General features: G+C 32.9%; 2 protein-coding genes and 1 long non-coding RNA gene across 4 annotated transcripts; 1 reads left to right on the top strand and 2 right to left on the bottom strand.

Moving 5' to 3' along the window:
• Positions 1-584: 584 nt before the first annotated feature.
• LOC127860602 (uncharacterized) lies at positions 585-14,340 on the bottom strand. Its single transcript, XM_052398749.1, has 14 exons — positions 14,099-14,340; positions 13,762-13,798; positions 13,027-13,123; positions 10,881-10,912; positions 10,568-10,625; positions 8,840-8,886; positions 7,993-8,050; positions 7,714-7,760; positions 7,092-7,149; positions 6,725-6,771; positions 5,478-5,679; positions 3,347-3,424; positions 3,140-3,211; positions 585-1,901 (listed from the first exon to the last, which is right to left on the bottom strand). Exons 1-14 carry the CDS (start codon positions 14,115-14,117, stop codon positions 1,563-1,565), a joined length of 1,191 nt encoding a protein of 396 aa, XP_052254709.1. The 5' UTR covers positions 14,118-14,340; the 3' UTR covers positions 585-1,562.
• LOC127860806 (uncharacterized) lies at positions 14,230-27,524 on the top strand. The gene is made up of 4 exons (XR_008039933.1): positions 14,230-14,330; positions 25,473-25,580; positions 25,840-25,970; positions 26,569-27,524. It is a non-coding gene; the product is annotated as an uncharacterized LOC127860806 (long non-coding RNA).
• Positions 18,102-21,081, bottom strand: LOC127860684 (uncharacterized). Of its 2 annotated transcripts, none has more exons than XM_052398932.1 (7): positions 20,947-21,081; positions 20,440-20,485; positions 20,056-20,156; positions 19,432-19,624; positions 18,969-19,061; positions 18,777-18,848; positions 18,102-18,663 (listed from the first exon to the last, which is right to left on the bottom strand). In XM_052398932.1, exons 1-7 carry the CDS (start codon positions 20,991-20,993, stop codon positions 18,319-18,321), a joined length of 897 nt encoding a protein of 298 aa, XP_052254892.1. In that variant the 5' UTR covers positions 20,994-21,081; the 3' UTR covers positions 18,102-18,318. The 2 variants fall into 2 exon arrangements, with proteins under 2 accessions (XP_052254892.1, XP_052254886.1); XM_052398926.1 differs by lacking the exon at positions 20,947-21,081 and adding an exon at positions 20,677-20,786.
• Positions 27,525-27,866: the final 342 nt, after the last annotated feature.

Here is a 27,866-nt window from a genome sequence, read left to right as displayed (position 1 = left end):
TTCGTTAATATACATGACATGAATCAAATAAATAGCATTCTTTGCTAATTTTTTAAGCAAAATACTTTTGTATTTATTCGTACAAAATAGTATTAATTGGAAATCTCTGTATTCATAATGGTTTCTCACTTTATACTTCCTTAGAATAAATATGTAAATGAATGACTCAAAATCGCAAAAAAGAGAGTAAAACACTTATTGCAGAGTTCGTGTTTGTCAGCAAAGTCGGTTAAACATAAATGAGGAAACAAAAACTGACAACATGAAATTTTTTAGTTATTGATAAAACATTATGTATTACCAGGCGTGTTATCAGTTTTTGTTTGATTACACACATTCATTGATTTTTATAAACTCCATCTTTTGGATGCAGCGATCATTTTCTGATGCAAGCAACACCTCACACATATTTCAGAATTAATAAAAGACCCACCACGCGTCTTAAACGAATGTTAACACGTCATCATATGCAGACAGAAAGAAGACTTGAAAGCTAAAACGCGAGGCTCTAATCGAATATTAAAAACACAATTTTAGTGGACTCGTGTCGTATGGGATGAAAATCTATTAAGAAAAGTTGAGGATATGCTTCAATTTCATTTTAATTTACATAAAATACATCTATAACAGCCTAAAAGCTAACAAGTTTGTGACAGACATGTGTTTTTAACAAATCTTAAAATAAGAAAGATTGCAAATATGTTTCATCCACGCACGAAAAATAGTTCTAATGGTAACAACATCTGAAGACTGTACTAAGACAACATACACACACACTAAAAGAATCTGATGATAGGAATAAGTTTCAATTTTGAAGAAACCATCAAAACAGTTATTTTATTGTCATACACAGCATAGTGTGTTCAATATTGATTTCTGTGAAATTTCGAGTTCCATACTTATGAACGTAGATGTTTTCAATAGTTTCAGTGGATTAGTGAACGCAGTTATTTGCGCGTTGAACGTATGACCATTAACATAACCCTATGCTTAATTTTAAGTGCGTTTATTACATTGTTTTTCTTCCAGTGACTTAGTCCATTTCTAATAATAGAATCAAATAAACATTTTTGCGATGTTTTAGATTTGTATTTCCTAATAAACCGTTAAGGCGTTTCTGCTTTTGCATATTCTAAAAAGCTGTTTAAAAAGTAACAACTGCACCTAAATATAAAAGCGCTCCATCGTTAATATATATTGCAAGTTACATTTAAAAAGGAAATAAAACAAACATAAATATATTATAATTGATACACCCAAGCAAATTCACATCCTGTATATGATAAGGAGCGTGTGCATCACGCTGTTAACTAAAATTCCACATACAATGGACAACAGAAGTTGGGTTCAAACAACTAAGTATTCAAATCACGTAAGTTTCATTTCTTCAAAACTCTAAATACATAAGACCACTTGCTACTACCTAATTGCAAACAATATATGCTTAGAAGAAACACAACCCGATAAATATTATGCCATTAAGCAACAAACAAGCTTTACATTATTGCCATATTGATGTAGAACATCAAACGCGTTTTAAAATATTAAACGATCACAACAAATTAAGGTTTAACGATAACTTCTCCTTTCTTCAAAAATCCACTTTTGTTCCTTTTTTCTACTGATGGCCACACAACTAGCAAAATGGTACCCGGCTTGTAGTTCGATTCCACAGCATCCTCGGTCGAATATTCCGTAAACCTTTCCTTGACATGGGGTGTATACGTGGTGCCTTCCACTTCAAAATTGAGCATCAGGGGAGGCTGTGATATGGCCATTAACCAGCAAATCTTTATAACATCGTGTATAAAATTATGGAGGCTTTGTATGGTTTCGTCAGTAGGATTTGCTTCAGTTATGATCAGAACATCTTCAGTACTCCATACACTATCAGCCAATTCCTGCAAACATTTATTTCTTATATATGATACGTAAGGAACAACTTCTTTCGATACACACAATATCAACCATATCAAATACAACACCGTAAATATGCCCTTGTTGTTAAATACACTATACTGGGTTAGTGTTGTATACATATGATATAAGCGAGCAAATCTTAAACATAAGTCTTGTCGAGTGTTTCCTCTTTTTGTGGAATGGAAATAAACTTATCTTTACACGACATTTACTCCATCATTTTCTCAAACAAAACGTTTTATCTTGTAAAAAACCAAATGATATAGCAAGACAAGGGGCAACATTGTCACAAAATCAGGTTTTTAATTAGAAAAAAGTCTGATAAAGGGAGACAATTCAAAATGTGCATTGTTACCCCATTGGGTAAGATTCAATCTATTTTTACTCATGGCGACCTTGATTTCAATTTGAAAAACAAGTCTGATAAAGGGAGACCAACTCAAAATGTACCTTGTTACTGATTGTTCAAAGTTATCCCTCCCCCTTGTTTGAATATCAATATATTTGTAGTCGTGGCGACCTTGACCTTGGATATATTGGCGTTATTCGTTTGCGCGACACACCGTCCAATGATTGTGAACAAATGTGCTAAATGATTTTAAAATCTCACCATGAATGACATAGTTATGGCCCGGACAAGCTCATTTATGGCCATTTTGACCTTTGAACTCAAAGTGTGACCTTGACCTTTGAGATATTGACGTAATTCTTTGACGCGACACATCGTCTAACGATGGGGAACAAATGTGGCAAATGATTTTTATATCTCACAATGAATGACAAAGTTATGGCCCGTACAAGCTTGTTCCGCCCGCCCGTCCGCCCGCCCGCCCGCCGACATTCGGCAATCTAATAACCAGTTTTTTCCTTCGGAAAACCTGGTTAAAAAAGGACGATACACATACGATGACGTCATTATGACAAAGAAAACTACGTCATTGTTCTACGCAGGGTTTCTTGGCGATGCCGAAATAATTGATTAACTGTTTACTAATCGGTTGTTTATGTTGACAATGCATGCCTGATGATTGAATAAATGATGTATGTTTATGGGTTGTTGCTATTGTTTTATGTTTTAATCATTTATTTTATTCAGCACCTTATCGACACAGATTTTTCAAGCAAAAGTGTGATTGAAAATCAGCAAATCGTGCCAACCCATTTACTCAGATTTCAACAAGAATTACACTCTTGGATTTGAGAACGATTATAATTGTACCTTGACGACGGCCTCCATTTTACTTTCGGTTTGACCACATCTTCTGCGGATGTCCGTTAAGGTGTTCATTTCCTGAATACGAATAATGTGTGTAGGATTCAAGTTATTAAGCTGGATTAACTTACAATTTTGTCGGGGTATATATGTTTTACAAAGCATACCCACACACGAAATGAAATACAGTCTTGTAATGAATGCGTTGATTACCATCTCATCCACTTCAGAGCTGCAGGTGATGCCCTGAATATCTGTATCAGCCTTTTCGGTGCATTTGGTCGATATGTTCTGAAACATTCCGGATACCAAGCTGAATTCCGTTTCACACAATTAATAATCGAACACTGAATATAAAGTAAGCTTGGAAGTATATTTTCATTTCATTTAAGAGTGCATATACTATTTCTGCACTGCATTGGTGTATAAACTGTCAGGAAAATGAAGTATTACTTCGTTGAACGCCGACGGCGTTTATGCATCGATTCGGCTTAATTTGCCAGGCAGTGTATGTATCTATAAAATGCAGAAACACACTACTTAAATCTTAAAATTTCTAATACAATCAAAAGCGTTTTTGAACATTTTCGATCGAAACAATGACATGATGTTGCCCTGTGTTTATAAAAAACAGTTTGATTGATTAAGTTTTAATATACCTTCTTGGTTAGTACTCTTCTAATTAAATTCAGCGTTCACTTGAAAATGAAATGAATTATAATAATTCAATTTTTAAAAACATTTGTATTTAACATTTGTACACTTAAATCCATTTAAATGATGTAAGTTTTTAGTCAATATAAATTCCTGTCCACGGGATCACACATTACAGGAATTGTGTCAGTTTAAGCCTTAATCATGGGTAATACATCAGCTTGACACAAGTATATATTTAGCAGCAGTAATGCCTTGTTATACTGGGTATCTGAAAGTTAATTAAAAATAAAGCCGGTGACCCTTTGCGTTTATTTGATTTTCGCATATAAGTTATATGTATTATCTATCGCGAATATCAATCGTAAAAACACACACAATTTCGCAATACTCATTATGTTGAACAAAGGTTGTGCCCGTTCTTTGCTGCCTTCTGTATTTATTTCGTGTTTTCGCAAAACTGGCTGATTTATTTTCAACTAGACGTTTTGGATTGTTATTTACCACTCTACCGATGACAATCAACGCATTGGCAGTATTAAAAACAATACATGAGTCCCTTCTGTTGAAATATGTGTCAATGAAATTTGGGTTTCACTCTTATGTTCTGTTGTTTTATTTGCCCGTAAAACGTTTCGTTATCAAACCCAATTTCCTTGTGTTACATCAGTTGTAACAAATTTATGGTTCGACATCTGGATAAGAAAGTCTTCGTAGAAATTCCAAACGATCTGAACGGTCACCGCAAGTTTTATGATAATACTTTGCTTATTGCAGTACTTAGTGCCATTCTCCAATGCATTTGTTAATTAACGGTCACATTGTCGCCCGACTCTTGACAGATAAATGGTCATGTATAACCGTGTTATAATTATAAATGTGCATATAAATTGGTAGTGTCTTGCGTGCGTTCCAAATTATTTCAGTTTGTGCTGACGGACGGACAGACCACATATTTGATGATTTATATGAATCATTTAATGTATACAGCATTTTAGTAACAGCGGTCTTACCTTACACCTAATTGAAACAAAAACGAACGGATTAAGGGACAAACGAAGTGGACACAACAATCATCACCGGAAAAACACCAATATATCCCAATTTAAAATATTTGTTTCGCGAGAGGGGAGGGGTTTGTTTAAAGATTGTATACTGACAACAATATTTTCATCCGTACCAATATTTCTAAGATATTTTCGTGATTAACAGCATCATTTCATTAATAGTTGTAGAGCATATACTAAATAATTCGGTATATTTAAAGGCGTTATTCTGATTGGGTTTAAATTAATTGTAAAAAAAACAATTGGTACGATAATTCCTTATTTTACCAGGTTCATTTCGCCATCTAATACAAACTCATGCTTAAATTGTGACGCGAAAAAATCGTTAAACTCTTTAATTACATGAGACTAGAAAACGCAGTTTGGAGAATTTTTTCAATACATGACTAACATTATCAACAAGAAGCAGTCGAAGACAGTGTATCCAATTAATTATCATTTATTAAAATTGAGCGAGTTATCTAAGGAGCCAGATTGTGACAGTCGGACACACGCACGAACGGACACACAAAATAAAAACGACTTACATTTCCATATCCCAACGCATTTCGGATGAGAATCATATCATATTATCATCAGGTCATCTCCTGTTTTTCTTACACATTTTTAATATAGTGTCTTACCTTAATAATTCTAGACAATGCTTGTACACGTTCCCATTCCGTAAAAACGTCGTTCAGAAGGTCACATATATCCAACCATGAATCCTTGACCTTCCCATCAAATCGTTCCGCCAGTCGTGTGTTTGAATACTTATCGTTGGTATTTTCTAAGTGTCCACTTTTGGCCATTGATTTTGAAGCATTTAGATACAATACGTCGACCCTATTAAATAACCATGCGATTTTATAAATAAGCATCTATACGGATAAGTTCCAATTCATAATTAACGATTCGCGTTCTGCGAATTGAAAAAAAAACGATCACACACGTTTCTGATTAAATAAAGTTGTAAAAAGACGAAACGTTTCAAAATACACACTAAAGAGACCGCTGGCGATTAGGACACTAGCTCCCCAAACGCGTCCAGAAAGAATGCATGGAGCAATTTATTTTACTGAAAGCCCCCATTTTACCGATTACTATCCGGTTTACAGCACAATATGTGTTGATAATTTTTGTAATTAATGCCCTATTTAAAATGGGTCCCTACAAAAGTAACCATTTATGTAACACTTCAACAATTACGTGTGCGGTGTGATATAAACTTTATTTGATATCGAACCTTAATCAATCTTATTAATATTATGGCCAGCCATATAATCGAATACTGCCGTGCTATTATTAATTGCGATACAATACATTTTGTCGATTTCCAAGGAAAACAGTTCTACGAATTTAAGTTCGAATCGAACAAGTACTCGGATTTGTTTAACCGATTGAAATACAATATTACAAAGCGTGATAACATCGTTGGGGAACAATAACAGTATGTTAGATATAATTACTTTAGTTTTACCTCTAATGTCAAAGAATGACCGAGTCTAAAAAGGAAGCCTTCTTAACATGTACGTCTGTCATTGACCATGAAGACATCCATCTGTTTTTGTTTTCGTACAAAGTTTAAAAAAATTTTCCAAGAAATATTACAGTATTTAAAACACGAGTGAATTTTTTTGTTCGCAAACCTTTTAGGCTTGTAGAGTTTATAGGTTAGACACGCTTTAAATGCTAAATGTCAAACCTTGACCTTTACATATTACAACGACCTTAAACTAACCAATCGCCATTGTGAATTCAATCGGCGAATGAAAGCGTTGGTCTGTCACTTAAAAATTGTCCCGTTAGAGGAGTAGGGTCATCGTATATTGTCAGCTTAAGGTCTATGTTCACATAATAATTGCACGACAAGAAATAAATATTCACTAACTTGTCCTGTAGCAGTTTCTTGTGTTCTTCAAGTTGTATATTTTTGACCTAAAAAGATTCAATAATAGGGCAGTTCAAACAATAGCAAGCAATAATAAAGCGAGTTGCACAACTGAAGAGAAATAAGACCGAAGTATTCGGAAAGCGATTGGTGCATCTGCATAATGTTGTGGTGAGCTATATACATCATAATGCAGATCAAGATGAGAAAGTTAAAATTATTGAAATACGTGAACATCATTTAAAGTGTTAAATAGATAATATTCGTAGATAGATATCAAACCCGTCTTAGCTGACTAAATTTCATCGTTGAAACTGCATCTTAAGAAATAAACATGAATTTGACTTTTAATATACTATGATCCTACTTTAGAGTCGTTCGCGTCACTGCATAGTTTGCTGATGTGTTCTTCATGAGAGCAACATCTGTAATATAATAAGAGTAGTACTTGTGTCAGTGTAAGCAACGTCTTATTTTACAATAATAGCACGTCCAGAACGGTATGGCATTGTTTTAAAAGGGATACCTTTAAAAATTTAAAGACCTTTACCTAGCTACTTGTTTTTGTGTGTAACAAACGCCGTCTAATAGAGGTTAAGATTGTTTACCAAGATATTTTGGAGTCCTAATAAATGAGGAAACTATAGCTTGAACGAGCTTTATTGCATCATTTAAATGATATTGTTTGACATATTACCTTGAAATACAACCGTGAACGTAATGTTACCATTTGAATTAATTTCAAAAACCTCAAAGAATAAAGACTTTGTTGATTGTGCCAGCTCCAAAGCCGTGTGTTAAACACTTTACTTAAAAAATGACATTTAAATTAGTATAACCATCCGCAAGTGTGCAAATCGTTAAATGTAAGCTCAGGTTTTGGCTTTCATAAAATCAGCCCCGAAATTTAAACTTGGGGGTTGGAGTTGCAGGGTCTTTTCCACTTTAAGTACAACAAAAAACCTTTTACAATATATAAAATAACTAACTGGTCCTGTAACAACTTCTTGTCTTCTTCACATTGTTTTATCCTGACCTAAAAAGGATTATTGTTAAAGCAGTTATTAAGCTATATATTATGCATACAGATTTTAGATCGAGATCAAAACGTGATGAATATTGGAACAAGTCAACCTTATTTTTAATTAATAATTATTAACATTGGTTGATAGATATCAACAACTTGTTGCCTTAACTGAATTTTCGTCGTAAAAATAGAATGTTTATAAATATGTATGAATCTAATTTTCGATGTACTATGAACCTACCTTATAGTTACTTGCGTCACTGCACAGTTTGCGGATGTTCTCTTCAAGAGAGGAACATCTGTAATATAAAACGAGCAATGTTGTAAGTGAAAGCAACGCCGTTTCTGTACAACACTAGTTCGTTCCCGCTGAATGGATTCGATCTTTAAGGTCAAAGAATGACCTTGCCTTTCTTTAAGTAAGGCATTCGCACTGAAAAGAGCTACCCGGTTTATTTGGTACAACAAGTCGCTCAATAGAGACTTAAATGTGTGTGTAAATAAAATTTAGAATCATTTAATTTATCATGATAATACATTTGACCATGATGATTGACATTAAATGCTCATTTTTGTATGTTAAACCGTTTGTCATAGGGTAAGATTCGTGTACAGTTTATTTCAATCCTTTTATAAATGAGAAACATTTATCTCGAAAAATATCTATATAAGCATGAACGAATTTGATTTGTAACCTTGAATGATGACATTGATCTTAAAGAAAGCTATCTGATTTGTGTGTGGAACACATCGTCTTTTACAGAGTGACATTTAGCTCGAAGAAACCTTGTGTTGGCATGCCAAGGCTTTTTATCTACTACATTGAAGTTTTATTTGATTAAAGAAATATCTTTGATTTTCTTGTGTGACACATTTCCCGATGAAAGGTCCAAATTATTGTACTTTTAAAATCATTTGATGAATTTATAAGTTACATGTAGCTCGGGCAATCCTTAAAGCTATTTGTTAAACACTTGACCTTAAAATATGACATTTATTTGACAGAAAATAACGGCCATTCTGTAGCCAAACGGGAAATATAAGCTTTGTTCTGGTATGAGGTTACAACACAAAATAAATTCCCTTACCTTTCCTGTAACAGCTTGTTGTATTCTTCAAGTTGTTTTATCTCGACCTATAACATTTTAATAATGATGACATTAGAACCATAGCAAACGATAGTTGATGAACACATTTTATGAGAAGAATGACAGGAGCACTCGATTAGCGATTTGAGTAGCTTCTAAATTCTTTCCAAAGTTATATATTTTGACTTCATATTACAGATCGAGTGAAGAATATAATTTTCACCGGAACATATGGCACGCCATTACTGACTGCATATGACTGTTGTCGTTGTTTGCAGTACATTAATCATTATTTTCAGTGGAATATTCATTATGCTTTGTGCAATTTTCTTTACGTTCGGTACAGTCGTCATTGTATGCAGTAGTTAAAGCATTACGCGAAGTAGTAACAACATTATGTTCTGTCCAAACCTCTTGACGTTCTTAACATTCAACATTATGTGTAGTAGTTTTATCATTATGCGCTGTGCAAACGTCTTTACGTTCGGTACATTCGTCATTACGTGCAGCAGTTACACCATAATGTGCAGTAGTAACAACATTACGTGCTGTGCAAACTTCTATCCGTTCGGTACATTCTTCATGACTCATTATGTGTAGTAGTTTTATCATTATTCGCTGTGCAAACGTCTTTACGTTCGGTACATTTGTTATTACGTGCAGCAGTTACATCATTAAGTGCAGTAGTAACAACAGTACGTGCTGTGCAAACTTCTTTCCGTTCTGTACATTCAACATTATGTGTAGTAGTTATTTCATTATGCGCTGTGCAAACGTCTTTACGTTCGGTACATTGGTCATTACTTGCAGCAGTTACATCATTATGTGCAGTAGTAACAACATTACGTGCTGTGCAAACTTCTTTACGTTCGGTACATTCAACATTATGTGCAGTAGTTATTTCATTATGCGCTGTGCAAACGTCTTTACGTTCGGTACATTCGTCATTACTTGCAGCAGTTACATCATTATGTGCAGTAGTAACAACATTACGTGCTGTGCAAACTTCTTTCCGTTCAGTACATTCGTCATTATGTGTAGTAGTTTTATCATTATGCGCTGTGCAAACGTCTTTACGTTCGGTACATTCGTGACGAATGTACCGAACGGAAAGAAGTTTGCACAGCACGTAATGTTGTTACTACTGCACATAATGATGTAACTGCTGCACGTAATGACGAATGTACCGAACGTAAAGACGTTTGCACAGCGCATAATGATAAAACTGCTACACATAATGAGTCATGACGAATGTACCGAACGGAAAGAAGTTTGCACAGCACGTAATGTTGTTACTACTGCACATAATGATGTAACTGCTGCACGTAATGACGAATGTACCGAACTTTAAGACGTTTGCACAGCGCATAATGATAAAACTACTACGCATAATGTTGAATGTACAGAACGTCAAGAAGTTTGGACAGAACATAATGTTGTTACTACTTCGCGTAATGCTTTAACAACTGCATACAATGACGAAAGTACCGCACGTAAAGAAAATTGCACAAAGCATAATGTATATTCCACTGAAAATATTGATTAATGTACTGCAAACAACGAAAACAGTCATATGAAGTCAGTAATGGCGTTTCATAGGAACAAGTGTACATCATTTTAAATTGTTAAGTATTAACATTGGTTAATAGTTATCAATAACGTCTCGCTTAACTTAATCTTAACGGTTGAAATGTGCATAAATGTGATTCCTATATACTATGACTACACCTCATGGTTACTTGCAGCACTCCTCAGTTGGCTAATGTGTTCTTCATGATATTCACATCTGTAATATAACATGAGTAGTATAGTAGGTGAACACTACTTTTAAAAAAATACAGTAGCAAGTGAAATCATCATCGTTCCTATACCAAACTATCCCGTAAACCTTCAAATATAACTAGTTTCCCAATTGCAAATTTAAAACAACTATTTAGTCATTTTGGTTTTTAGAATAGATTCGACTTGAAATGAAATGAAGACAACATATATATTATAATTTGTTTCAGCATAAATATTGTCATTCGTAGAAATAATTTACCTTTCACTCTGCTCTCGATTGGACCTCTCCTTCTGAAATGTGTTCGAGGCATGTTATACATCAGAATATATATATATAAATACAAGGTACACCATTAAGAAAAAACTAGTCTGGTAAAGTGAATACAAATTTGGTAATAACGTATAATGCCTGTTTTAGATATTCTTGGTTATTTTTTACAAAAAAAATCAATTTTTGTTAAACAGTACAAAGTGTACAAGTTGAAAGTTATAAGTGTTTGGCCTAAATTCTATGACGACGTGAGTAATTGTGATGTCAATACATTTGTATGTCCTGTTTCCTTTAAGGAATCGATTGTTGAAGCAAGTATTTTTAAAATGTAAATAAATATTAATATACATGGGTATTGAGCTGCATTTGATTATATCATGGTCAAGTACACGCGAAGTCTTCTTATTTGCGAGATAACATAACACGAAAACAAGTCGCAAGGTTGATGAAAACCAACATAATGCTATGCTTATACTCACATATGGGTAGTTAAGCTAATTTGAAACCATACAAGTAGATCGCAACACGAGAAGAAACAACTTAGTATGTGAATAGCTCAAAATATTTTACGCGCGTCATTATGTTTCAAATCAATACTTCAAAGGAATATTTATTAAACATGGTTACGTTAAAAAAGAAAATACGAACAAACCTGTTTCTACAGCCAGTCTGTGAAGAAGTTCAAACACGTGTGTATGTATGTCTGTATCATTGTTAACATTTAAGCAATTGATAAAGAAGTAACACACCTTATATAAAAATATACATGAAGGTGCTCATTGGGTCACGTTGAGTTATGTGTTCACACTTTGAAGGAATATGACTTTCGCTTATTTTTTAAGCAATGACAAAAGCAACTTCGTTTTCGACTTCCTGATTAAACCAAACATGATAACAACCAAATGGTTCAAGAGATTCTTTTAGTGGTTTTACCCATGATGGTTTGATTGGATTCGTTACTGAGGAATATTTTTCAACATATACAGATGGGGTAATCACGTGGTAGTCAAGGTGGCGACGTCCATGCTGAGACATTTGTTTTTCGCCGGTTTATACCCTTTATTACTTTTGATTCATTTTTAAATAACCCACTTTCCAGCCATATCAGTAACATGTGATGAGCATTTATTTCGTATTAAAATTCGCTTTATATCTCTACTTTACTCCACGCAAAATGTCTTAGTGTAGCTTGAATTAGGTCATCCCGCTAAGAAATTTCGCAACAAGTAAAGTCGAGATAAAGAGCGAATATCAAAACGACATAAACGCTAGTAACTTTCTTGCTGATATGGCTGGAACGTGTGCGAAACTTAAACGATAAATACAAGTAACAAAGGGTATAAAGCGGCGAAAAATACCTGCCTCGCCATAAACGTCGCAATCTTGAGTGTCAAGTGATTACACCCTCTGATATAGCATCTGCAATTTCATAGCTGGGCTCCATTCGTTAATGTGTTTTAAATTGTATCAATGCTGAGCAAATGACTCGGTGGAAGCGTTGAAGGTTTATTTCTTACTTTAATTTCTTATTATTATTTTATTTGTTCGATCTAAAATCATGACCTTAACCATGGAATAAGACGTTTTATTTTGCCATCGTCTGTCTTATCATGATTGTCATTTCTGTCCGGTTATTAAATATTCATCCATTATGGACAAGACAAACTTAAGTTACGTGCGTGCTTAAATGAATTGCTTATATATTACATTTGATCACGATTTGTGACATTTGAATGTAACTTAAAGTCTGCTTATTCAGCGCGATATCCCGTTTTTAAAATGATTCTTATAAATTCTGCAAGCCCATATGTTGGACATGAGTATTTTGCTAAGAATGAAATGCTTTGGACAATATCTGTCAATTACAAACGCCCGCCTGTCCGACAACAGGCCAATGTACTAGTTCCCATGCGACAGTTTGCCAAACGGACGATATAATCACAATACATGTATATGGACATAAATGTAAACATAAAGGGAGTATTGTAACAATTTAATTACAATTAAAGTACAATAGTTCGATTTCCAAGGCAGGATGAGGATCTTATCGTATCGAGGAGGTATGTACAATAAACCAGCTGGAACCAACTTACAACTAAATAAAGTCAGTCGTGTAAAATTATACTATTCTTACCTGATGTAATCGGCCTGTGGGTTGTACCCTTATTGGGTTATGCCTCGGGTAAATTAAGCTATCGTCAGACCCATTGCTACTTAGTGTAAAACGTTCGCTGAAAAGATAAAACATATGTTTCATCATAAGGAAACAAGAACATCGCCACACAAAGATCCAAGATTATATTATCGTGATTGAAACCATGGTTGCAATAGAACGTGCAATGCTAGTACCTGAACAGGAAAATAACTTTAATTAAAATTTAATTAATTAATACAACTGTATCCAGTTTAATATCAGATAACAACTTTTAACTTTGATCATAATTATACTGAACTTAATGCATCAATATGATAACGAACAATTATGATGAATATAGAGCGCAAATCAAGTGCGTATTTGTATTGACGAGTTCATGCACATCCGATTTAAAGTATCGTGCTACACACTCTTTCAATATAAATCCGGTAGGGGCCCGCTGTTTTGTCTGTGACAAAGATCTTGTTAAAGTATTGTTTTTAATTCATGTATAGTGATCATGTTAATGTTGTTGGTTTACATTTATATTGCAAGGCTATTAATATGTTAAACACGTATGGATGCAGTTCTGTCCCTTTGGTGATATTTAATCTAGAACACTAAATGTTTTGCTTTTAGTTTTACAGACCACAATTCAAGTCCTAGAATATTTCGTTAAATTATATGTGTTTGCCAATGCAGGAAATAAATTGCGTACACTTGCTAAATTCTTACCGTTTTTTGAAAGATCGGAGGCAAGACTGGATCAAGTCTGTAAACATTTATAATTATTTATGATTCATAGACAAATACCTTACTGAACACGTGTAAAACGATTTAGAAACTTATACACTTAAATATAAAAGTGGGATCGAAAATAAAATTGTTAACAGTAACTTATTCTTTTAGAATATATATTGATAGATCATATAAAAACTGTGATTGTAAAACGAGTTAAAAAGTGCATAGCTATACGATTAATTTTTTCTCAATATTTGCTCAACGATTGAAGACTGTGTGAATACAATATACCTGGCATCACATTTCAAATATATATTATTTAATAACATACCTGTGACACACGAACCCATATTTGTTATTATAATTTACCGTCAAGTACTTTTAAAATAGTACTTTCGGTTTCGAATTAAAATCCGTGTGTACAATATTGACAAGGGAGCCTATCCGTCTACGTTAAGACAAGTCCCTAGTCACACATGTCATTGTATCTGTAATCATGTATGATTAGTGGGAACGGGCACACTAGATAACAAACTTTGTTTGGAGTAATACAATTTCAAAAGGTATGCTGTTCACAATCCTGATTCTAGGTTATCGCCTATGGTGTTTACATGTATTGTGTAGTCACGAATAAGACTACATTATTGATAGTTAAGCTTGTTATATATTGGAAAACGTTCAGCCTCGGTTTCAATAAAGGGGTATAGTTTGTGTGTAAAAATGTATAACCACACTTGAAGGAATCAATAAAATGACGCATTGGTGGACGATTTACATACTGTATAATGGCGAAAACCAACAAACACGGATTTAAGAGTGCACATATTCTAGAGTCCTTTCCTACGATTGAGTAATTAAATGGTAATTAAATTGAATACGTTTTAATTCCCTTCTATTATTGTTTAATTTGAGTTACAATGCTATGAGGTTAAATTCTATTTACACTTAAATGTATCATGAATATTGCTGGGCCAAGTGTGAGGTTGAGTGCTCTAAAACCGGTTTAAACCCCCAATGCTTTGCATTGACCGTTCCAAGGCGGTGACCCCAGCTTTATTCTTATATGTGTTTATGTTGTCTTGTATTGTGCTGTTTTGTGCTGTTTTTTACTGTTTAGGCAATCGGCCACTTACCTTAAATAAAGGACCAACTTATTGTATATAATAAGAATTCAATACTGCTCCAGCAGCTGGAGTTTCACTTCTTTATATTATATTAGAGAAAATACATACATATATCTGTTATTCATATTTCGAAAGCATGCCGAGGCAGTGTGATTGACAAAATGTAATTAACTTACAGATATTATTCTTAACATAATCGATGTGGGTTTAATATGTATATTAAAAGAATTACTGAAACAAAATTGATGTAAAATGTATTATTGTTACAATTGTAATGACACAGTCCTAAAAACCGACACAAACAACGAAACACTTCAGCAAACAATAAATATTATTTCACAATATATGTGACATTCAATAGCAGAAATTATTGTTAACATATACATGTGGAAATAGACGCTTACGATTAACCACCGTTAAGTGTGTTATGTTGTTATATTACTGGTTTAAATAAATAAAGTCCATAATGAGAATTATTGGACAACTGAAATTCATTCCAAATATCGTGGATGTTGCAGAGTAAGCATATCCTCTCCTTTCTCGCAAGTCTATCGAAACCGTATCGACCCCTTTATATACTTAAACCTGTCATAATACAAAATAATGAAATAATTGAAGCGAGACAAAGCGCGGCGGTAAGGCCTTTCAAATAGTGTATCGCCATACAGAACTAGTTTAAACGATTTTCTTAAATATGTGTTTATATGGTTTAGATAGTTTACTACAAAACCCGAGGCGATATCAGCTCTACGTTTCTGTAAATGTATGATACTGTAAATATGCACATGACTACTAAGGATGAGTTATACGTGATATTACTAAGGATGAGTTATACGAGATAAAACATATATCACTTAGGGAGAATTATCATTGATATCCTAATGTACGCGGTGTATAATGACTCATGAATGATAATACTTCAAGGTATATATATATATATATATATATATATATATATATATATATATATATATATATATATAGAGAGAGAGAGAGAGAGAGAGAGAGAGAGAGAGGAGAGAGAGAGAGAGAGAGAGAGAGAGAGAGAGAGAGAGAGAGAGAGAGAGAGAGAGAGAGAGAGAGAGAGAGAGAGAGAGAGAGAGAGAGAGAGAGTTATTAATTCTACTAGCAGTTTTATTATATTGTTTCGAAAGGAAGTTTATATATTAAAAAAAGATAATGATGATTATAAGATACAAAAATGTATGGTACTGTTAATATGCACATAACTACTAAGGTTGAGTAATACGAGATAGTACTAAGGATGAGTTACACGAGATAAAACATAAATCACTTAGGGAGAATTATCATTGTTATCCTAATATACACGGTGTATAATGACTCATGAATGATAATACTTCAAGGTATATATATATATATATAAATATAGATGAATAGATAGATAGATAGATAGATAGATAGATAGATAGATAGATAGATAGATAGATAGATAGATAGATAGATAGATAGATAGATAGATAGATAGATAGATAGATAGACAGACAGATAGATAATAGATAGATAGATAGATAGATAGATAAATAGATAGATAGATAGATAGATAGATAGATAGATAGATAGATAGATAGATAGATAGATAGATAGATAGATAGATAGATAGATAGATAGATAGATAGATAGATAGATAGATATATAGATAGATAGATAGATAGATAGATAGATAGATAGATAGATAGATAGATAGATAGATAGATAGATAGATAGATAGATAGATATATAGATAGATAGATAGATAGATAGATAGATAGATAGATAGATAGATAGATAGATAGATAGATAGATAGATAGATAGATAGTAATTAATTCTACTAGCAGTTTTATTGTATTGTTTTGAAAGAGAATGTTAAACGACGCTATTCCAATGACAAAATATATTTTCTATTAAATAAACACGATTTTTAACAATGATTATTTGTTTTTTGAAAAAAAAGTATTTATACTAATAATTTCCAGGTAAATTAGAGTAGTTCGGATAAGTAAGCACAGCTTATTTCCGAGAGGGCGTTTTGTAAGGTTTTATACAAAGGGGAATCAAATAAAACATAAATCTCATCTTTAACAATAAGTCTCTATTACAAACAGGACAAGTGCGTTGTTCCACACGTATTCCTTTGTTTCGAACTGTTTCAATACGTAAAGGAGCATTCCAACTCCACTTATAGATTTCCATAAAGCAGATCTAGGTGATTAAGCTCTTATTATTTAACAATAATTCTCTACACCATACATGTGTATCCATGTTTCAGTAAGCGAAAGGGTCCCATTTTGTTACCACCTCTTTTAGATGAGCAATTAGAAGAATACATTGTCATAACCATTTTATATAACGCTTAGCATATTACACAACGTTTAACATTTGCTATTTCACAATTAGCCTTGGAGTGTCACAATAGTACAACAAATCGTCATCGTTAGTTTTATGACACGCATATGTTTCTAGCGACTGAAGTAAAGTTTCTGGTGTTGTTTTGCTGTGGAAGCCTGTTGGGCAATTGGTAGCTTCCCATTTATAAATGGCCTTGTCCTATGTTAAGGTTTTCTTCCCGCAGGCGTAGCAGAAATCTCATTAGTCTCTTATCAGTTCGAGAGTCGGTACGTATACCCTCCCCACGTCATGACTGTCTGTCCGTCACTCCTCTACTATCTAAGGTCACATTTCAGGTCATTACCTACTAAAAACGTAGGCATATAATAACCAAACAACTTCCTTACAAATAAGCATAAACAGTGGAAATCAAATTTGTTTATATGGGAGCCTTTGATTCTTCTGTCATTGCCTTTGTTTATTTAAATCTCTGTTCAATCCATCCGTCGGTAAATATTTTGAATAGTAAATATAAAATGATCATGAAACTCGGGATACATTATTTAACTCTTAATTTCTTTAGATATCAAATTTCATGTGGCTGTTGCTAAAACACAAAACCACAAAGTCATGAAATTTGTCAAAAAGTACTTTAAACTTCGGATACAGATACATAGCGATATGACGTCAAATGCATAAGCTTAATGTATCAGAGCCTAATGATGAAATTGAAATGGAAAAACAAAATTGATAAAGGTTAACACCCAACCAGTAGTGGACTCCTTTTTGTAAGCAATTTTGCACACACAAAAATCTGCCACATAAGCCTGTGACGCGTTGGTTATATGCTCAGTCGTTTAATATTAAGTAACCGACAAACCCAATACTACTTCTACAAGAATATGTATTTTAATAGTGTACACGTTTTTTCCCAATAACATAATCAGAGATGCACAGCACCTTATTTCATTTAATAATGTCCCATCCTGTACTACTTGCAAATAATCATTGTGTATCATTGTTCTTTTGAAATCATATTAAACAATAAATATGTTATAAGCTGACATGGTATTTATAAAGACCACCAATTTTTTATTCCATTTAATTATTTGTTTTGTTTGGCATGACAACAACTTCGCCCTTCGTAAGGTAACCTTTGTTATCTTCCAACTCAACAGACGGCCAAGCAACCAACAATACATGTCCAGGTTCGATTCTGCAATCAGAAATAGCTTCAGATATTCCAAAAACTACGAATTTATCCCTGATGTCAGTGGTATATTGTTTCCCCTTGACGTCAAAGTTCAGAATCAATGGTGGATTGGATGTGACCATCAACCAGCAAACCTCAGCAAACTCTGTCAGAAACGTTTGCATACGGTTCCATTTTGTATCACATAATAGTGTTTTGATGTCTTCTGACCAATTGATGGATTCTAATATTTTCTGAAATATAAAATCCAATGGTATATATGCATGTTACATGCGTGTGTATATTCAGTACAGTTTACAGATCGCATTTAACGATATTATGTGGGTATACACACATATATACAGACCTGTACTTGCCTCTTCCGTGTAGCCGTCTTTGCTCCATTTAACGCTCTTGCAAATCGAACCTCCTTGAAGATCTTGAATGATACACATAGTACATTTAAAATAAGACTACGAAAAATTGATATGTCAGGCTATATCTATGTTTGTTTAAACAACAACTAAACAAGTTTTATAAAAATTGATTGTATTCATACCATTTCTGGAACAGTGTTTTCATCACTGAATATGCTTTCGAGAAGTTTGTCATCCGCCTGTTTGATTTCACTTTGAAATGCAGTAAACACCTTCTGTTAATTAAAAGTTACACAAAATTTAACATAAAGCTTCACCACGAACCTGTACCTTTTAAGAATATTGTCCATCTAGTTTAATCGATTTGTTAAAGTACACCACTTAGTTTCGTTTTACAAATAAAAAAACGGTCAGAGTCATGTTTTAATTTTAATTATTGTTTACGCTCTTACTCTCCCATAAACTACTCAGACGCATAAACCTTTTAATTGCATTATCAAAGGTAAAGTCTTTAAGTATTTGGATTTGGCTGAGATCATGTTTTAAAATCAAATATTTGCCATATATTATATTCTTTATGTCAGACGCCCAAGAACTCCAAAGTTCAAAAGGTCGATATGTCAAACACATTTGATTAGTTCTTACCTTGCATAGTTTTGACATAAGTCTTAAACGCTTAATTTCCGTATATTCTGTCTCTAGGTCCTCGCAAACATCAATCCAAAGGTCTTTTACTCTTGAGTCAAACCTTTGAGCAAGTTTGGTGTTTGAAAACTCATCATTTGTGTTTTCCAAACTTCCACTTTTGTTCATAATCTCAGACATCAAACTGTCTAATCTATATATAATAACATTTTCTTTTTTAATTAATTATACACTATCTGAATTGTTACAACTATTAAGGTAAATTTGCAATTTTTCTTTATACAACCGGTATTGTCTTAGACTTTGTATTAGCAAAATCATGCCACTATATGTCAAACACAATTAGAAACTTTACCATCAAAGGCAAAATGTAAGTAAAACATAGTCGATATGTTCAGGTCATATAGATAAGGCGATACAACATAACAGTGTTAATTATAGTTTTCTATTTGTAACAATGTAAATTAAACTAAACACACTATTCATGATCACAAGTCCTGTTGTAAGGAGGGACCCATAATATTTATTTGAAGAAAAACAATGCTCTTTGGTATAAGATGCTTTATAAAAACGAGTCGCGTTTGCTTTTATGTTGCTATATTAATTTACAAATAATAAAATTACCTTCGCCCATGTTCATTTAAAACTTTTTTTCTTTCTTCAATAGTTTGGTCTTTATCATCCAATACTTGATTTACACAAACAATATTCTCTCGTATTTGTTTCTGAAACATTCGAATGCTGGGTGTAATAAGTTTAAAGATATACAATTGCATTTTGTCGTTATGTGAAATATACCCCCATTGCGATTGTATTAGCATACGCCTGGAAAACTTTATTACTGTGCTGAAATGTGTTTAATGGACGTGTATAAAAATAAGTTGGAAAAGTACAGCGGAATCATAAATTTCGCATACATGTTTAATTATCACCATCAAATTATTATCAAATGGAAAATGTCAACGTTTTAAAAACAAATGTAGACACACAATTTTAAGTGTTACGTACCTCCAACTGTTCGCACTTGTGACATGGCCAAAACGTACTGACTGTACTGAAAAATACATTAACATTAACATAACAGCCGGATGAGAACAATTTGGAATGTCCGACTTAAAACGAAGTAAATATCTTTTGTGTAAATTGGTAATCTAGAAATCGTTTACATACATAGCGAACGGTGTTTAACGGTCGGAGATTAAGACATAAGCAAATAATTGCTTAAACAAAATACAAAGTACATACCACAGAATTCGTTGTTCGACAGAGAAATCAGAATGGTTGATTTTTACAAATGCGAAATTCATGTGATTATAAACATTAGTTTCGATTTCTATAAATAACCGCTTTAGGTCATATTATCAATTCAATACTGAGATAACATATCAAGTCAATATTCAGCGCATTGTTAACACATACCTAAGTAGGATCAGTGTTATATACAATGACAAAGAATATAGAAAGATTATCGTAATTTATATACGGTACTGTACATAAAATGGTATGGTTTAATACCTCATAATTGTAATGGAAGATCGAATACGAAATTCACACAAACACATAAACCGTGTATACCACAATGGGTGTCAGGTTTAACTCAAATGTCCGTCTGCTTTATGTAAGTATTATCGACATTAATTTGTATAACGCAACCGTTTATCAATTGGCAGCTCAATTAAAATGGATCTTCAGAAACGTTAAATGGAGACATTAATATCTATGTGTAGTAGGGTAATTAGTGTAGCTTTTAAAGTGACTTCTGTACGTGTTGTCGAAAACATATGATTAATATAATTAAAAACGCACTTTTATATGTTGCCCCGTCTGAATTTATACCAGTGACAATGTACAACAAGAGATGTGTTTGTCAGAAACACACTGCCCCCCACTGCGCCGATTTGATTTATTAGTTGTTTTTTTATCATTTGGCAGGTACAGATAATTATCTCCTTTTGAAGCTCATTACTTGCCTTGGATTTGTTGTTTGACCGTTGACCTTGAATGATTACCTTGACCACGACCTTTGACCACTCAAAAAGTGAAGCTCCAGGAGATACACATGCATGCCAAATATCAAGTTGCTATCTGAAGGGACATAGAAGTTATGAGCATTTTTCGAAACCTAAACGCAGAAACCTAAACGCAAAGTGTAACGGAAAGACAGACGGACGGTCCGATCACTATATGCCCTCCTTCGGGGGCATAAAAATCAAAACGTCTCACATACCCTTTCAAAAACACACCTCGAATGGCAAATCAGTAGATTTGCAACTCATATAAACCCATAACGTGAAACCCGTGATTTTTCGCGCAAAACCCTAAACTTGAAACCCGTGCAATTTTCGCGCAAAATCGATACCGTACTTTCTCTTCTAAATGATCTGTACGAACCAATACTATACCGTATTTATAAAGCTGATAATAATTTCATTTATATAAGAGTTCGTACTGTCTATGTATATTAACATATTCTAACAATTTATTAGCTAATTTGATTTAAACGGTTAAAGTCCTTAATGCATTGCATTGACCGGTCCTAGGCGTTTTTCCGAATTGTGATTATTTAACTAGTGCGTATAATCTCTAATCTTATGTTACTGTACTTTCTGTTTCGTAGTATACTAATTCGCTGCTTTTTGTGTAAGCGTGTATATAGACTTTGTTCACTTGCTTAAAAACGTTGTATTGGTAAAAAGACACTATTAACAATTGATTGTCACACCTCACGTTATATTTGGTCAATGAAACGACCCTTCATTAACTGGTGACAAAACCAATGGTGCAAGGCAATGTTGATTCAAGTGCCTTGTTTAACAATGAAATGATTCAAGAGTAATGAAGTATATTCCAATCAAGGAATTACAATCAAAACTCTATAGGATTTTGAATATACAGAATCGAAACTCCAGCTGCTGGAGCATTGTTGCATTCTTATTACATACAAGTTGTTGGTCATTTATTTATGGCTGACCAAGTGCAAAAACAGTACGAAACAACACAATACGAAACAACATACACACATAGAAGAATAAAGCTGGGGTCACCGCCATGGAACGGCCAATGCAAGCATTGGGGGTTTAAACCGGTTTTAGAGCGCTTAACCTCACACTTGGCCCAGCAATATTCATGATACCGATATTTGTAAATTAAATTTAACCTCATAGAATTGCAACTCAAATTAAACAATACTAACAGGAAGATAAAGCGCATTCAATTCAATTAACATTTACTTACTCAATTGCAGGAAGGAGACCAGAGTTACACATTTTGGAGGAACGATGAAATGAAATTATGAACAAGTGTCAAATACAACCCTTCTTTTTACAAAAAGATTTAAGAATATAGCATCCTATAGTGAATATTTCAGAGCATCATCGTGAAAATACATGAAGAAGTAGCAATATAGGGTGTAAAAGATCCATTTTACATAGCTTGGTTGTTTATGTGACTGCTAAAAAGTAACTCCAACAAGAAACACCCGTCAAAGAGAAAATATTAATAAAGTTTAACGATATAAACTCGATGACCTATGCATTTAGCCAAAACAGTGAAAATGGATCGGATGAGGTAATTTAAAAGCGATGACATGAATTCGTCACCAGTTACTCATTCCAATATAAATAAAGGGACAGTACTGTAAAATAAACAAATATTAAAGGGGAAGAACTGTAAAATCGGATTACCAATTAAACCAGCTGTGTTAATTGAACATTTTAGAATTAAACATATAAAATAGTTATTACAGTAATAATTCAAAATTTTAAGAGAAAAAAGATATAGTGAATCGACAACCAACAAGCATGTTTTTTTAAGTACGTCAGCACCATATCCTTTTGATAAAAATGAGTCAATTAAATTGAAAAGTTTGATATAAACATTTGCTTAAAGATATTTAAATTTACGAACAGGCTTCAAAACATCTCCATAAAATGATGAGTGGGAAAGTCCATAAGTAAAATGCCATTTTAAAGAAATATAACATTTTGAAATAAAATCACAATACTTTGATAGAAATTAAGCGAATTTACGTCGAAGGTTATAATACAAAAAAAAGCCTTGTTTTAGCAATTTCTCTGTTAATATACGATTACGATCATTTAAATCTTTAACACATAAACATGCTCTGGCGTAATGTACCAACTGCGAAATGTAAATTCCAAAGGATGGATCTTTAGGGATGTTACTAGGAAAGGAAAATTTAAAAGTTAAAGTCGTCCCGTATTAACGTGTCTTAATCATATATTATTAATAGTTAGATGTAAGTCTAAATACGCAGCATCTGTATCGGATTGACACGACCTATTTAAGACTAGTTCTTTAGGGTAGATTTTTGGAACATTGTTGAAAGTATGGGTTATCTAAATTTAGCATGTCATCAATGTACCTACTAGTTTGATTAAAACGTTGATTCAAATCTAGTTGTTTAGTTTTCGATAATTCCTACATATAATCGCTTTCATAACAATATAAAAATAGATCAACAACTTTTATATGGCGTTTTATGTAAGTATGTATCCTCCAATTACCTTGAGTCGAGCGGTTAAGGAAACAACTAAAATAATTTCTGAATTAATTCAAACAATGCCGCAATAAACGATGTACCTTTAAAGATTTATTTCATTCCCGTTCAACCCATTTCAAAATTGTTTATTTACAGCGTGTTCAACCACGCACAGCCGATAGTTCCTTACACACTCGCAAATGACATACGCTACGCGCGTTGTTTACCTTAAGTCGAGAGGTCACATCCAAAAAGCGAGACTACTCGATTGCAATAGGCAGATGGTCAACAAAACTTTGAGAATTCGATTAAGAGAACAAATTTACAGAAACTGAAAGATTAATTAAATTATTTATGTAACTTCTATTTACCATTTAACAAGTTTCTGTGTAATTGGTTGATCTTCTTTTGAGCAACTTTGAGAAGAAAAAAGTGCTCAAGAATTGAAAAAGAAATAGCGTTCGCCATTTGTTCAATTAAAATTTCATCATACATGTAAATACTAAAAGATTTGATAAAATTATCATCCAATCGGAACAGGGTTTACCCACTGAACGTGTGTACAGTAACCTATTTTCGCGATGTGCGTTCACAGATTGTTCCATGCAACATTTTCTGGGAATCGTGAAAACATAAAAGAATTTTCATTAAAATAAATCAAATACATGAAATTGTTGTGTTTACACTAGCGGAATGGTCTGCAATTTATGTGCAATTTTAATGAAGAGTACCGAAAAAATGCACTGAAAAGGCATACATTTAGATTATTTCAGTTGATGTAAGATTTTTAAATACAATTAAACTGTGTTTTCCTTGGTTTAGTCGTGTCTGTAATTTTTTTCAAGCATAGTAATATTAGTAAAACAAAATACTCGGAGCGCATGCGTGTGATGTCATCAGGAGAGCCGCGTTCTCAATGTAAACAAAGTGATCGAAATTAGGTTATGCTCGAAATAAGGGAATCGTACGATACATTATATATTTTTTCAATTATCAGTTTCATATGATATTTGTTAAGATTGAAATTATGAAAACATCAATTATAAATTATATGCATATGGGATTGATATTTTTATTAGTAAATAGACAAAAACAATATATCGCATGATGCATTTTTTTAAACTACGGAAGCGTGAAAGTGCCATAAAATTAAAAAAAGTAAAAATTTAAATAAACAACTTATGTTATGTTTTTAATTCTTTTTCCGGAGGAGATGTTTGTTAACCAACATCACGTCTGTTATAATGAGCTCGCTGGTTTTTCAGCTTTATATAGATAAAATAAAGGTATTTTAACTGTATATTTATATATCTTTAAACTATTGTTAATAGCTCTACACATAAGAAACTTTATATGAATAAAATAAAGATATACATGTAAATATAAACTAGATTAGGTTTAGTTTTTGCGTTTTTTTTAATTATATACAGGTGTTATAATGTAACCGTAACATTAATACTTTATTAACTTAAAATACAATATTTTCCGGATAAAGAATAAAAAAACTCTAAAACAATAATGCATGTCTCTTTTTTTTCAGACTAATGCCTTTGCTTTAATCGTCAATTATCTACCTTTGTGTGATCTAAGGATACAACTGTGATTTCTCTGCATATGAGGAAACAACTGTATATAGCAAAAAAATGAGGTAACCAAATTTTGTTTTGTACTTTTATAAATTAATGAATATATATGGTTTTAGAAGATGAACCAGTAATATGTGAGATCATTTACAAAAACATCAGTAAATGACTTAATATTACGATTATAGCTATATACATTTTCATAGCGATGCTGGCTGCATTTATATACTTATTTTGAGGAAAAAAGAAGTACAACTTGATAATATAAAGTATACTTTTTGTATAAAATGCATGTAGCTTTAAAGATATTTTCCATATGTACAGCCTAGAAGAAACCAGTAAAGACATTACTGAAAAGGTGTGTGTCATCTGTAAAGAGCAAGATGACCGTCCAGTTTCAAAACTTGGAGAAAAGGGATGTCAAGGACTTTCATTAGCTGCAAAAAACTATACAGGTACCCTAACTAATAAATTTATTTTCATTTAAGATCATGTATAATAACATAAGATATGGTATATTGTAATGCAAGGCCTCCGGCCAAAAATACAATTATTCAACAATCATCCAATGTGGTGACAATAGAGATATGTCATTTAATAATATATTATCAACAAGAAGAACAACATGAAACTCAAAGACATGAGCATACAATATATATAACATATCGTATAATAACTTTGACATGCAAGTAACTGAAGCTATATCTTTCATAATAAGAGTACTTTTTTACGTCGCGAAACACTTTTATTTTAATAATCAATCAAAAACTTCTTTCAAGTAGTAAACGCTTCGTGCATATATTTTAATATAGCAAGTACACTCTTTCTTTCATAGCCCCACATCATTGTATAAAACAGATTAAAAGTTATATAATGGTTTCCAATAAAGTCCATTAAATATGTAAAAATATTTAATATAATAACACATTGCTATCTAGGTTAATGTATTTATAAAAAAAAGTGCACTTTTCTAATGAAACACTTTATATATATAGATATATGCAATTAAATACCTTAAACACACAATGAAAAAAACAACAACTTTATTTTCAGACCAGATTATCGAGTTTGTTCCGGGACAGTTTGTGCATATTGACTGCCGCAAGAAATATTGCCACCCAAACAAAACCAGTAGTAGAGGGAAAACCGCATCAAACTTAATGTCAAGTCCCAAAATCAGGCAATCAACAAATGGAAATACGTTTGACTTTGGAACAAAATGCTTATTTTGTGGTTCTGATGCTAAATTTTGCCATGGAAAAAGAGGAATTGACGTTAATCCTGTTATGACTCTAGAATTTGAGTTGACTATAAGGGAGTCGTGTAAATCTAGGTGCGATTAATGGGGTGATACTGTTCTTTGGCGACTTGAGTCCACAAATGACCTTCCTGTTGTAGAAGCACGTTACCGCCAAGCTTATTCTGCTGGTTTCAGATAAGGTTACAATGTACCAAAATTGTATAAGAATGAAAATGTCAAGCCTTAAAAGGGTCGGCCACTTGATACTTGTTCTGATGAAGCATTTCTTCAGTTAATGAATTATTTTGAAGAGCATGAATCTGAACAAATGACAGTGAATGATCTTTGTGAGAAAATGAACACATTGTGTGGTAAATCTTCTTATAGTAACATACATATGAAGAAGAAAATTCTCGAACATTTTGATAATAATGTTGTTATAACTGAGCTAAATGGAAAACAAAATGTTGTTACTTTTAACACTACTGCCCATTCTATATTGTATTTATTTTACAAAAGAAGTAATGCAAATGATAAGGAATGTGAAAAGAGAGCTATTATTAAAACTGCAGGTATACTTATTTTTGAATTAAATAAAACACATGGCAGAGATTACAAAAGAACAGTATCCATCTTCAGCAGATATAATGTCTATTGATTCAAATTATAAATATTTACCTGAAGGTCTTTGTTGTTTTTTGCAGCAGCTCATTGACAGTACAAATACAAATAGAAAAATTTCATCTATAGGTCAAGCTGTAATTCAGGCAGCAATAACAAGAAAAGTCATCGCACCACTACAAATTGGTTTAGGTGTTCAAATGCACCATCACTTTGGTTCCAAGTTTCTGATAGAAACCCTCAACAGCCTAGGATTTTGCTCTTCCTACCATGAAGTCCAACGATTTGAACAAAGTGCAGCTGTTTCACAAGGAATACAAATAGAAAGTTCAAATGAACAGATTGTTCAATTTATTTGCGACAATGTAGACCACAACACTGGTTCTATTGATGGACTTTCCATGGAATGGGAATCATTGCTGCAATTACACCTGGTAAGGAACAAAGGCATATCATTCCACGCATACATACGACCTGTGAAGATATTATT

The sequence above is a fragment of the Dreissena polymorpha genome, chromosome 1, assembly GCF_020536995.1.
Source record: "Dreissena polymorpha isolate Duluth1 chromosome 1, UMN_Dpol_1.0, whole genome shotgun sequence".
NCBI lineage: Eukaryota > Metazoa > Mollusca > Bivalvia > Myida > Dreissenidae > Dreissena > Dreissena polymorpha.
The sequence above is the reverse complement of the archived record's forward strand: the minus strand, read 5'-3'. Positions and strand labels throughout refer to the sequence as shown.

Bases quoted from the DNA above. Each gene is read 5' to 3' on its own strand.
- LOC127860684 (XM_052398926.1), bottom strand. From the start codon at position 20,738: ATGAATTTCGCATTTGTAAAAATCAACCATTCTGATTTCTCTGTCGAA. The intron at 19,625-20,055 runs GTAATTTTATTA...TATTATATATAG, and splicing joins TTAAATGAACATGGGCGAAG to ATTAGACAGTTTGATGTCTG. The intron at 18,664-18,776 runs GTCTGTATATAT...TTTATATTTCAG, and splicing joins CACGGAAGAGGCAAGTACAG to AAAATATTAGAATCCATCAA.
- LOC127860602 (XM_052398749.1), bottom strand. The intron at 7,761-7,992 runs GTAGGTTCATAG...AATCCTTTTTAG, and splicing joins GTGACGCAAGTAACTATAAG to GTCAGGATAAAACAATGTGA. The intron at 3,425-5,477 runs GTAAGACACTAT...GGAATGTTTCAG, and splicing joins CATTGTCTAGAATTATTAAG to AACATATCGACCAAATGCAC.